At 40.2% G+C, this 13,192-nt stretch overlaps 1 protein-coding gene across 1 annotated transcript in view; it reads right to left on the reverse strand.

Annotated features, from left to right (window-relative positions):
• Positions 1 to 13,192, reverse strand: part of epha10 (EPH receptor A10) — a 208,475-nt gene that overhangs the window by 147,157 nt on the left and 48,126 nt on the right. The window contains exon 3 of the mRNA XM_030146536.1: positions 11,750 to 12,422. Coding sequence (XP_030002396.1) covers positions 11,750 to 12,422 — 673 coding nt within the window. The remainder of the gene's footprint in view (positions 1 to 11,749; positions 12,423 to 13,192) is intronic.

Below are 13,192 nucleotides of genomic sequence, written 5' to 3' on the forward strand. Positions count from 1 at the left end.
TCATAGATGATATGACATCTACAGCTACAGTGTCAGATATTAAGTGCTACAGTTTGGACTACATTCGATCACCAGTGGAGATTTCAGGCAATTGGGACTTTTAAAACTGATCACATGTGGACATCCTGAAGCAAGCGCCAAAAGATTAGAACAATTTTTTCATGCCTTCTCAAACACTATTTTCATGTACAGAATACTCATTTAATGCCTATATTCTAATAACCAGACAAGTTAATACCTACTAAACCCAAACATTTGGCAGCTTTCTTTCACTATTCATTCAAACGCCTTCTTGAAAAGGTTGGTGTTGGTGATATTTATGCATATACAGAAACCTGCTATTACCCATGTCTTTCATAATGTTTAAACGCATGCTTTAATATAAGCCTAATTTGTGCATCTCTGATCCAGCTTTGCAAAGTGTGTGTTAGTTGGTTTCTATCCAGCTTCCTCTTTAAGGTAATTTGACATCATGTCAGTATCATGTTATTCCTTATTATTCTGTGTAACATAATCGTTTATATGAGATCAGCAACCTTGGTGTGTCAAGTAGGCAATATTGGAAACGTTAAATGCCAGAGAAATCCCATCAAAAAGCAGAAAAACCTCACGAAGACTAATTCTACAAATCTCCTTACCTTTGACTTGGTACTGAAAGATACATTTAAGATATTATTTTTTCATTTCGCTACGCTGACTCAAGTTGACCTGTATGTTAAAAAATAATTACAGCTTTAATGCCAGTTAGGGCCAGTTCTGTTAACACTGACTTTTTAATAAGCGTGAGTGTGCGTGCACCGTTTCCCCACTGTCTTTTGACCATTTCCACAGGATCAGTGCATTTCACTAAGGTTAAGTGGGGGCAGACAGATCTATACACTGATCCCACATCAATTTTGAACAGATGGAAAGTTATTAGTGGAAGCTGAATGGAGGTGGAAAGAGGGATAGTGGGGCAATTGCTAGACACTGCCTTCTCACCTACAATCTATCAGTTTTATAGAGGATGAATGCACATGAATGACAGCAAAAGGTGTATGCATGTGTGTGTATGCATGTGCGTGTGTGTGTGATCCTGTTTTTGTAGCTTCCATTAAAAAAGAAAAAAGAAAAAAACTCTTGGACTATTTCTAAATTCACTACTTACATGATACAATTAGATCTGTGTGCTTACTCTTGTAAGCTGTCTTGGGCACCAGTGTCCCTTTACCGCGTCACTTCAGGACACAGAATTACACAGTCTGACATAATCGGACTCAAAATGTATCCTCTGGCTAAGAGGAAACTTGTCCTCACCCAACCTTTTGTGCCTCCGAGCGGTTTGAGCAAAATTTACATCCTACGTTATATCAGCAACTGTAGCCAAAAGTCCAGAGTGTAGACAACACATACGGATACAGATGAATGCACATCTACGTGGGTTGGAAAAAAATCACACAAGTTTCTTTTTCCTTGGTTTCATCCTCGAAAAATGAATGACTCTAGTTAGCCTTTCATGTTTATTCAGAGAGTCTTCAGCAGCAAGCCATTTTTGCACCATCTGTGAATGCTGCGCTCATTATTCCACTTTACGTCCAGGAAAAATAGTGTAGACATTTTGATGATGCTTACAAACGCACTCTGGAAACTCTGTAAAACAATTCCATTTAAGGATAATAGCATTCCTTTTACACTCAAAGGCAAATAAATATACCCGCTAAGTTAAAAGACAAATGGGACTGTGCTCACTGTACTGATTTATACACTATTTGTAGCTGAATAGCACATTTTCCCCAAAAGCTATGTATTCAAATGTATTGTCATGCTGGGTTTATACATTAGTAGTAAGGTATATTACAAGTAACAATTTATGGTGTAGCATAATATGTGTAGTTAGAGAATAAAATCCAGTGATAAAAAGACAAAAAAAGAAAAAGACAGGCACGACAAACAAGAGACACTCTATTTTTTATTATTGGGTTTTTTATGCTGTACTAACAAAACACCTGTCTCTTTAGAAAAAATTACTTTTTTTTGTTTTTTATAGGTTATTTTCCATCTTAACTGGGGGTTTGATTCAGCTCAGTGGGCATGAGTGAGAGAGTGAGAAATGAGGCTGTCATGTTAGGAGGGTTAGCAACATGATTAAGCTGAATGCCAACCTTTTCTAACTTTGATGCATTCATGTCGGCTTTATTTAATTCATGAGTCTGGTGTAAAAGATTGAAAGTGGTAACAGGAGGCAGAGAGGAGGACAGAAGGATAAAGGTAAATGTAGAAATTTGAAGGAATATCCCATAGTCCCATTGAGAAAGCTGAATTATCTCATTTCTTGTGTCTTTCATTCTGTAATTATCATTTCACTTGTAACTTATCTTTCCCTCCATGTTTACTTGTAAAATTGTCATCATTTTACTCGAATCCTACATTTCTATCGGAGTACTGACTCAAACTTGATCACTTCTACTTGAGTATATTCATTTAGACAGCTTTATACTAACTGTATATCCAACTAAATCTAAGATACAAATATCATACTTTTTACTCCATTACAGCCATTACTCCATTACTTTCTGGATTACAGCCTTTTTTCTAATTCCTGTGCAGAGAAAACCACCTCACTGAGAAAGAGTTGATTTTGAGTATTTGTAATGAGCTGAAGGATAAAATGTTCCTTTGTGGATTGAGTGTAAATATCTCATCCTTAAGCTAAACAAACTATTTAAATCCATCTTAGATTAGTGGGAAAATATCACAAAATTGAAAACAGGCCTATTTTCTGAGCTCATGAAAAGTTGACTTCTTAGGGTCTCACAGAACAACAATACTACAAACTAATGAAGATCATATACACAACCTGGCAAAAAAAAAACAAAACAAAAAAAAAAAAACATCTGGATTTTAAGTGAATAGGTAACAGTGTTCTCTTGAATAATTATTTCAGTGATTAATATGTCTCAGGTGCAACAAGTTGTTTAACCCGAGGGGATTCAATGAGTATTTCCTCATTTCTTAAACAACCACAAAGACATATTGCATGGTTATGGAAAAGATGGAACTGTTGCTGGAGAGTTTTATCTTTGGCCTGCATTAAGCAAAGGAGAGACTACAAAACTTGGGTTAAAAACTGTTATTAACATTAAATAAATAAAAAAAAATAAGAAGGATAGTGGTGAACCATCATCTTTGAGGGAGAAATGTGGTTGAAAATGATGATCATCTAGTTTGAGGAAATCAAACCATAAAACAGAGGCAGATATAGTGATTACCCATCATGTCTAAGGCCTACAGTACAAATCCATAGGGGCAGCGTCATGATCTTGGTTCACTTAGTCAGGTCTATGTTCCGAAACTTTAAGTGTCCAAAAAATGAGCTGAAACTGAATATACTGAATGACCATGTCTGAACATCAATGGATGTTTTATTCGCTGATTACACATCCTCTACTTTCTGGTCTATAAGCTGCTACTTTTTTCCACACACTGAACCTGCGGCTCTAAAATGATGTGGCTAATTTATGTTTTCTGGGTTAACGATCGATGCGGCTGACGAAGAAGGAAACAGAGCTGCTGCACATAAGTTTGGCATCAATGAATCAATAGTAAGACGTTGGAGACTGGGTGGGTGTGGCTTATAGTCCGGAAAGTACGGTATATATTCAGTACCAGGATTCGTTAGGTTCAACAAGAATGAGATGTCATTTTCACACATGGAAGGAGCACCACAGAGTCCAGACCTGGACCCCTCTGAAGGTCTTTGGGATGTGATTGAGAAGACTTTACGCAGTTGTCTAAGTCTCCCATCACTGATACAAGATCTTGGCTACACAATAATGCATCTCTGGCATGAATAAATGTACTGATGTTGAATGAACTTACTGAATTGATGCCGCAGCAAAGAGACGCTAAAGGCAAAATGAACTAAATAATAGAGTGTGGAGCTAGTTTTGTCTGGGCTGTGTAGAATATAATGCATTGCTATAGAATAAACTACAAAGCAGTAAATGCAGTGGTACAAATGAGCTCAACCTTTGCAGTCTTGCTGATAATATTAAAAACTTTTACTTAAATGTGGGGTAGGAGATCTTAGAAATATGGTTCAAGCACGCTACATTTTGAAAATACACAATTCAAAAGTCCAAACCCCTTTCTTCAGACATTCCTCCAAAGCCACGGCTCCAGAGTACTAGCATGTGCAGTGCTCATTCCTGAGGGTCCATGAGTGCTGCACAGTATCAATTCACCCGGCCCCAGCTCCGGCTTACGGATCCATGTGAACCTCATTCAGTCTCCTCTAACACCTCTGCTCTTACAGAACCACCCCAGTTCATACCTATCTGGCTAACATTACATTTCCTAGTAATTTATGTTAGTGACAGAACAGTTTGCCGGTGAACTTTCCATCCTAATATAACTAATATAGCCAAGCTCCGGCTCTGGCTTCGTTTCCTGTACAAGTGCTCCAAGCCTCTGAGAACACACAATTCATGCACGAAGAGGGGTACCCGCAGAGTGGGGAGGGGGGAGGGACAAATGGCAGTTGAGTTTGATAGACATATCACCGTTCAATCATTTTGATGGGGAGCTTAAAATGATTGGAAGGTGTTTTTTCAGTCCTGTCCGTTCCACAGGTGACTAAAACTTTTATTCTTGTGTTAGGGCATTTAATTAATTGGTTGCAATCAGGGTGTGAAGGGGATTTTAAGCAATATAGTAAAAAAAAAAGAAAATGCTCCAGGAAAACATTTCCTACCCCACCTTTAATAAGGGTTAAACTTTTTTCTGCAGTAGAGTACTTTCCCATTCTGGCACTAGTACTTGTGGCTGAGAAAATCATGTCAATACTTCTTCCACAACTGCTTATTTCTTTCCTCCATCTTCCTCTGTCATTTCTCCTATTGTCCTCTTGAATTTTCAATTTACATTATCCACCCTCTTCTTCCTCCCACTTCTCTTATCCCGCATCTTTCACAGTCATCTCCACCACCATTGTATGTACGTTTGAAATCATCTCCAGCTTTTACAACTCATATTTTATGCATTCAAGCTCTTACGCAGAGTGACTAACAAACAGTGCAACCATGAGAGCTCTGTGACAGCTCTTTTCTGCTGCGCTGCATGTATTCCTCTTCCTCCTCCTCCTCAAACCCCTCCACAACATTTCATCTAGTTCCATACCTATAGTGCCCTCTATTGCCCCCCTTTGCTTTCATTTTTTTTTTCTTTCCTTGCTTCATTTTCCTTTGGTTAAAGACGGAATGGGAATGAATGGTGAACATCTGGCCTCCCTCCAGCTCACATATTCAATAACCGAGGGACATTTTAATGGTCGTTCTCCATGCGAGCGCACGCATTCGTGCATGTGTCTATGTGGGATTGCTTCGAGATTCATATTAGTGTGTGAATGTTTGTTGGTCCCAGTGTGTATTTTGTGGGCATGCCGTCTATCCACTTGTTGTCCAGCTATATAAATACATCAGATGCTGGGGCTAAAAAGAACACATTTGTCTTTCTCCCACGAGAATGTGAATTATTTAAAATGAAAGCTAGGGAGAGAGATGACTAACGGTAGCGGGTGACGTGGCTAGAGAGGAGAAAGATTGGAATAGGATGCAGGGAGCGGGAAGGACCAGATGGGCAGGGGTGGCACGAGGCCAAGGAGAGCTGGTATAAAGCGAAGGGGTAAAGATACAAAAAAAAAAAAAAAAAGTGTTAAAAGAGACAAAAAGACGGGAATGAAAGTGGAGTCAAAGGCTGCACAAGCAAAGTAAGGGTAGGAAGAGATAAAAGGTTTGAGACGGCCACAAATCAGTTCAAGAGAAGTTAGGAGATTGGAATAAAAAAAAAAGTCGCCCGGTCAGAGGCATGAAGAGTTAGGGAGTCCTGATGAGGACATGACAAGAAGTGACAACAGACAGAGGGGAAGATGAGTACAACAGAGGGAGCGACTTCAGAAACATATGATTGGACGCTGGTGCCAAATCTTGCGCACACATGGCTGCACACTTGCGCACACACAAATACACACATGCACAAGATAAATCTCCAAGCTTCTCAGGCAGATTTCAGCCTGTTAACCTGACTCACCCTGCCTCACCCTGTCTCACCCTGCCACATGGTCCCCACAGGAAGCTTTGGGGGAGAAAAGGGGGTGGAGAGCAACAGAAACAGTATGGTTGAGAGAATTATTGAAATAAAACACAGAAGCGGAGAGGAGGAGATGAAAAAAAAGAAGACAAAAAGAGAAAATGAGGAGGTAGCTGATGTAAGAAAAGAAGATTGAGGTGCTACCGGGAGTCACGAAGCGTCGCTGAGATCACTGGGATAGAAATTAAGTGTACACTTCTTTGGCAGCATAGGGAGTGCATGGGGGGTAAATGGGTGAGTGAAATAAGGAAGCGATATGGGGGAAAGAGGAGGAGAAAAAGGCTGTGTAGTAAATTACAGAGGGAAGGAGAGCAATAGGATGGAATAGCAGGGTGGTGAGTGTGCCTGGAGCGGGAGTGTGGAACAGCAAACAACCAAGATAATAAGAGAATCCGCTGAAGGCATGCGCCATGCTCGGTAATTATATAGAAAGAGCCGCCTGCTTTAATTAGAACAGGATGGAGCTCATGAGTTTGACAAAAACACACACAAATACACATGAAATGGTGCATTTGCAAGGTGAATCATTACATAATTTGCCTCTGTTGTAGTCCTGCTGGTGGCATTTCATAATGAGACTGTAGTACACATGTGTGCTCATCACTTCAACTACATGCTGAGTGAAGTCATGAATGCATGCAGGGTCAATATATATGGTAAACAGCACTTCTACTGCACTCCTAACCGGTCCTTATTTATTTATTTATTTTTTTTGCTTTTGTACTTTCATTACACCAAAGGAAGCTGACTGAGCACTTATGCTAATTTTCAATAATGTCTCCTTACACATTTATACATTTCAACACTCATCAGAAGAGGCTGGTGTACCGACGCCACAGATTTCACACCCACTGAGGATTAAACACCGCTGTGTCACTTTAGATGATCAAGTTGTTTACATGCATTCATTCCTTTTATGGTTAATTTTTAATTCAATTTTGGGAGACAGAACAAGGAGAATGAATAACCTGACTATTTTAACTGCATGTGTATTTCTTTGCTTCATTTTCCAACAATAACACATCCATTCAATCATTATAAAGCCAAATAGCTGGAAATCTGATATTCTAATTTAGCAGATGCTGTTACTTCCTGCAGATAGTAATTCAAATCCTTGCTGACAATTTGTCAGTGGAAACTGCCTTTAATTTAATAGCTTCATTAAAATAGCTTAGAGTCATTTTCAGGTATGATAAAATAAGCAAATCAAATGGATGCAATTCACTTTTGACTATGCCGTTTAACGTTTTGTTAAAAATAAATGGAAAAAAACACAAAAAAAAGGTTGGGGAGGTGATGCAAAATAATTATTTCACAAACTGCATATGGGTACAATCGGCATGAAATCCAAATCCAAAAGAGGGGAAAAAACAGTCATTTAAAGGCATAAATAAATATATCAGAAATTCAGGCTCATCCACAACACAAAATATTGCAAGAATAAAAAAAGAATTTACAGAGAGAAAAATTCTATAAAGTATAGTCATCCAGTCTTGCCTGTTTGGTGTGACTGTTACTTTGAGTGTGGTGATAACCCTCTCCTGTACTTCATGACATTATCTGCTTAAACCATTATCAGTAACTGTGCACTGGCCATTCAATACTATTGACCTGTCCTCAGACACTTAACACATTTGCATTCACTAAGTTAAACAATTATACCCAAGGGTAAATAGTTGCAATCTACACAAAATGTACCTGTTATGTTATCACAGTCTGCTTTGCATTCATTATTTCATATTTCCCAGCCGTCATGCATGTCCGTAATGTACACATATCCCAGCTGACACACAAACAACACAAATTCCCTCACGCCCCACGCTGTTATCTCACTACCCACTTCTGTCAGTCGCAGAGACTCGGTGTCTCTCTTTTACACACCCACAACGAAATCAACCCAAGTGTGTGTGTGTGCCTCGGTGTATAGCTGCATGCGCCACATTGTGCTACCGAGTATGTGTGTGTGTGTGTGTGTGTGTGTGTCCTGACTCTGTGTCTACGAGCGGTCCCAGCGCAATTCCTCAGTTTAGTGGAGCATTACAGCTGATCAATAGCTCTGGTGCAGTGGGAGATGTCAGTGTTAAGGCTGCATATTCATACCAATTCAGCTGAACCAAGAACTCAGGCACTATAGTATGTATACTGTATGTGTGTAGGTGTGTGTGTGTGTGTGTGTGTGTGTGCGTGCGTGCGTGCGGTGGCCTATGGGAGCATGACAAGTGCAGTCACCCAGTGGACAACACTGATACTCACTAAACTGTACCGAGGGAAAGAGAAGTGCCAAAGAAGTAGTATGTGATCTCTATCTCTGCGTGTACTTAATATCTCTGTTGGTGCCATCAGTATTGTTGTGTATCTGCATTTTAGGGCTGTGTGATGGAACTTTGTGTGGCAACAGACAGAATGTCCATGGTGTTCTTTGCTCTGTGCAGTCAGTGAGGCTGGAGAATGTGGGCGGAGCTACATGTTAGCTGCTGCAGTGTGCTGTGTGACTTCTCAGTTCTGTGTCAGTTCAGTGTGTTGAGTACTGTGGTCTGAAATCTGCACTCAGAACCCAGTGGCTGATTTATATCAATGTTGGATTTACCTACTGCTGTGCGCCCCCCCCAAGTTTGAAAAACTTCAGGAAAAAAAGGGTTGTCTGCATTACAATTCAATATGTTACTGAGTTTGTTAAATCCCTGTTGTTTCTAAGTCCATTTGCTATCTGATTGCATGGGTACTTTTCCGGATGTAACAAGTTACCAGTGTAGACATTAGGGCTGCATGATATTGGAAATAACTGATATTGTGATTTTTTTTTTTAACCCTGCGATATACATTGCGATATGAAAAAATACTCAGGAAGATATAATTGCTGCGTGGTGCCGACGTAAATGATCAAACAAATTAGTTGCGTTTCCTCTCGTTCAGAACACGCGTTTCAGTATCATCCTTGTTGAAGCCGAAATAATTCCAGATAACTGACGTTGCTTTTCTTTTTGGCATCAAGTCTTCATTTTCCGGGATTTTCTCTTGTTCGTTGCTCATTTTTCAATGTTGTTACCAGTGACTCACTCCATGTGCAGGGGTGTGGTCTGCTTTGGCAAACTGATTAAGAAAGATTGCGATTAGTGGATCACTGTGTGCGGTGTGTGTCAGGTACCCACGTTGAGTTCATTTGCCTCCTACATTAGTAGGACCTGCGATGTGACTATTGCGCACACATACATTGCAATGACGATGCTCAAACGATATATTGTGCAGCTCTACTACACATGATTTAATGACGGCTCTGATTGGCTCTGTGGTAATAGACAAACTGATATTTCGTGCCACAGTACTGTGTCAATAGCCACTTTGGTATTGTAATGTATCTATTTTTTTGGCCATAGCCTGCATCCACCCAGAAAATTTGCCTGAAGGCCTTAGCTTTATCAAGTATATAATACAAATAATATGCCATGGGAAATAAGCCTTTCAGTGTGGTCATGACATGTTATGAGGATTTCACATACTTCTATCAGGATGGATTTTTTTGTCATATCACACAGTCCTAGTTGCTATCTTTGGTCATGTGCCTTGTCAGTCCTATTCTCCATTTGCTCCTCTCCCAAAAGTTTTTCAATGCTCCCTTCTGTCTTTTTATTGCTTCCTGGCTACACTTTTAGCTCATCATTACCGAGGTCTCAGCGTCTTTGTTGGTTTATCTGTCTCAAAGCATTTTTTGGGTTTAAGCTCAGATTTTATTGCAGAAAATTAAATTACAAAAAGCTGGTCAAGCAACACATACTTTGTTTGCACAGCCTAACTGCCAATATCAGTGAGCATCCCCAACTGTCAAACACTTACTGTAGGATCAGACATTCTGCAACGGCGCAAATGTTCTGCGTGACTTACTGTACGAGCTGCATATAAGGCAGCTTCTGACTTTTCTACTGATACTTCAGCGATTTCTGTTCCAATTTTTGTTGTCCACTATCTGTTCCTCTAAAAATCGGGAGTGTTGTGTTCTTATGAGACACAGAGAAACGTTTTAACAACAGAAGGTGCTGCATCTTGATAGAGCCCTCTTCCTCTTAATACTGTAACAACTCCTCATTAAAGCAAAAAAAAAAAGGCAATAGCAGCAAAAATTAAGAACAGCGTGCTCTTTGTTTTTTTTGGTTCTTTTCCATTTCCTCTCACCTTTCTGTCACACAACTGTTTTCTCGCTTTAATCTACTTCAGATAAAATTACCATATTCATGCAATCCACCAACCTGCATTATCACACTTTTTTATGCCCTTCGACCAGATCACACATTTACCTAATGACTCATCCGGCCCATTTTTCATCCATCCTCTTTTTTTAACTGTGCTTCATTGTCTGTCATTCTGATTACTGCTTTCAGAAATTTCTGTATCTTATTAAATTTAATTAGTGTATCACCATGAGAGCTCAACAGAGGCACTAACTCAAAATTGAAATGCTATTTAACCATCTGTCTTTATACTTTTCTTCAATCAGATCATCGTAAAAGCAGAAAAAAAAAAAAAAATATCCCTCTCTGCTGCAACTTTGATTAAAAAGTTACAGACCAAAAACGTGTAAATTGTGAAGCAAAACAAAAATTCAGTTACTTTTCGATGCATAAAATCAAATAAAATACAACGTAAAACAGTAAAATCCCTGTGAAGAAAATGTCAGCTAATTCAAGCACTAAATCATCCGTCTAAGATGCACACAGTCTGGTCTCCAGTGACTACAACACCCACGTTGCATTGCACAACAATGCAAGATGGGGTGTGAAAGCTGACAACGACAGTCAGCGGACAAACTGCTGCTGTTGTATGAGCAATGGCTTGTGAAAAATTGTTTCAAATACTGTCTTTAACGGTTTACGTCAGATTGCAACGCTCCACGCCACCGCACTATTACCTCATGTAAATCTGCTGTTCGCTCATTCTCATTCTCACTACATGCTAATGATAGATGTAAGACTGGTGAGCTACAGTCACATGAAGAGTAAGGAGCGTTAGTCACTGTGTTCATTCACACACACTCACGCATACGCACACCGTTCTGACTACAACCTTAATGTTCACATGCCGCGCCTTGAATCCTAATATGTGCGATAACACTCTTTGGAAGTACGCACAAAACCAAGGTAACATCCCTGGTAAATCAAGATGCACTGATGTCATTGTTGAACAAAAAATAGACATGGATTAAAATCGAATGAGAATGACTTCTTTCTCCACCTCTATTGTGCGTCTGTCTACTCTTTATCCTCCTAGTCATAACACCTGTTAACAGAGCTGCCTGATCTTTTTTCTCTTTTTTTCTTTTTTATCTCATAATTTCCTTTATTCTTGCTGTATATTCAGAGGAGACGTGCCTCCACATTTTTCCAACCAAAATATTTTCTCAAGAAATTACAAAAAAGATGGGGAATTGTTAGGCTTCATGCTTCTCTTGTAAGCTAAAGACTTCAAATGCCTTACATCAATAGTATTTTATGTTCTTACACCCACTCGCTTCCCTGCTTTCAAAGACTTTATCCTTTTACATTTTTGTTCATTTCCTTCCTGTGCTCTTTTTGTTCCAATTTGCTTTTCTGGACTCTCTCATCTGCGCTGTATCATGTCATGCATTCCGTACCTTCACAGCTGCTGTGTCCCTCCTCATAACCGGCGCTGCAGCTGCATTTCCCAATGGGCACCAGCCATTCCCCTTCGGCGCTGCAATGCATCCTGGGAGGACTGTCTGTGTCAACTTCTGAATTGTTGACGCAGGTGCCGCGCACTTCTACCAGCGTGGCGAAAGCTGCCTCAGCCACTGTGTCGGGGAAGACTGCCAGATTCTGCACAGTTGCGAGGCAGCGTTTGTAGTACACTCGCACCGCCACTAAGGCCACGCAGGCTCCAACGTCCTGGAAGGCCAAGTGGAAGCCTTTGCGGTTGAGGTGGCCTATTTCACGCACCTCTGTGTTCAGCTTCATCTTTCTCTCACCCAGGTCGCCTTGCGTGAAGCTCTCGTCTGCAGCGATGGTGTCGATTTTGGTGTATCGGTCCTCTCTGGTCACGCCGCCGAGGTCTCTGTCCGACTCAACGTACAGGAGGTTGAAGGTCTCCTTGCAGGTTCCGGCCACACCAGGGATGCTGTTACAGTCTCGCAGCGTGAACTGAAGCTCCACGAAAATGCGTTGACCACCTCGGCGTGCAACCCAGCCCGTCTGTAGCCAGTTGTTCTGCTGTGTGGGCTCCATCACATTACACACCTGATACGTCCGAATAGGCTTATACTTCTCATCTACACCGCTTATCTCCTCCCACTAGAGAGAAAACAATGTGTAGAAAAGGGGGAGAAAGAGCAGAGAGGGAGAACAAGGCAAGTAAATGTGGAGGTGAATCATAAGAGGGGTTAAAAAAAAAAAAAAAAAGAGGAAAAACAGTGTAGGAGTTGTAGTATAAAAAGAAACATTGAGATTGTTAAAAACAGCAGGGTGAAAGGAGCAGCAGGGAGTAAAGTTATAATGCAAAGGAGTGTAAAAAGAAATGTGTTTCAAGTGGGTGGGAAAGAACAGAGATAATGACAAAATGAAAAGGCAAAGATAGACAAAGAAAGAATATAGTCAGTTCAAGTTAACAGGCTAATGGCATAATCTGATAAGTGGGTGAGCAAGTGTCTAAAAAAAGCTTCCACACTCATATTCTCTCTAAAACATCACCAAGAACACAGCTGACACTGTGCACCCTCAGTCATCAGCCTGGAGTGACATTTAGAGAAAAACAGGTTGGAGCATAATGATTTTTTTCTTCCAGGTTCTTTAGATTTCAACCACTTTTACTCAGCGTTGTGGTGTTTGTTAAACACTTCTGCCGACTTGTTCAAAATCACTGGTGAGAAAAAGCAAGAGTAAAAAAAAAAGTATTCTGATAAACCTTAATGACATAAATCATTAAAAGTAAAAGTGGTCAAGTGTCAATGAGGCCATTAACCTACAGTGTAACCTTTGGTGTATTGATTATAACACAGTGAGAATTTTGCCGTTAAGTAGAAAGAGTTTTGCTTGTGGGGAGTTGAAAGACAAGAGTTAAATCT

This window comes from Sphaeramia orbicularis, chromosome 11 (assembly GCF_902148855.1).
Source record: "Sphaeramia orbicularis chromosome 11, fSphaOr1.1, whole genome shotgun sequence".
NCBI classification, from domain to species: domain Eukaryota; kingdom Metazoa; phylum Chordata; class Actinopteri; order Kurtiformes; family Apogonidae; genus Sphaeramia; species Sphaeramia orbicularis.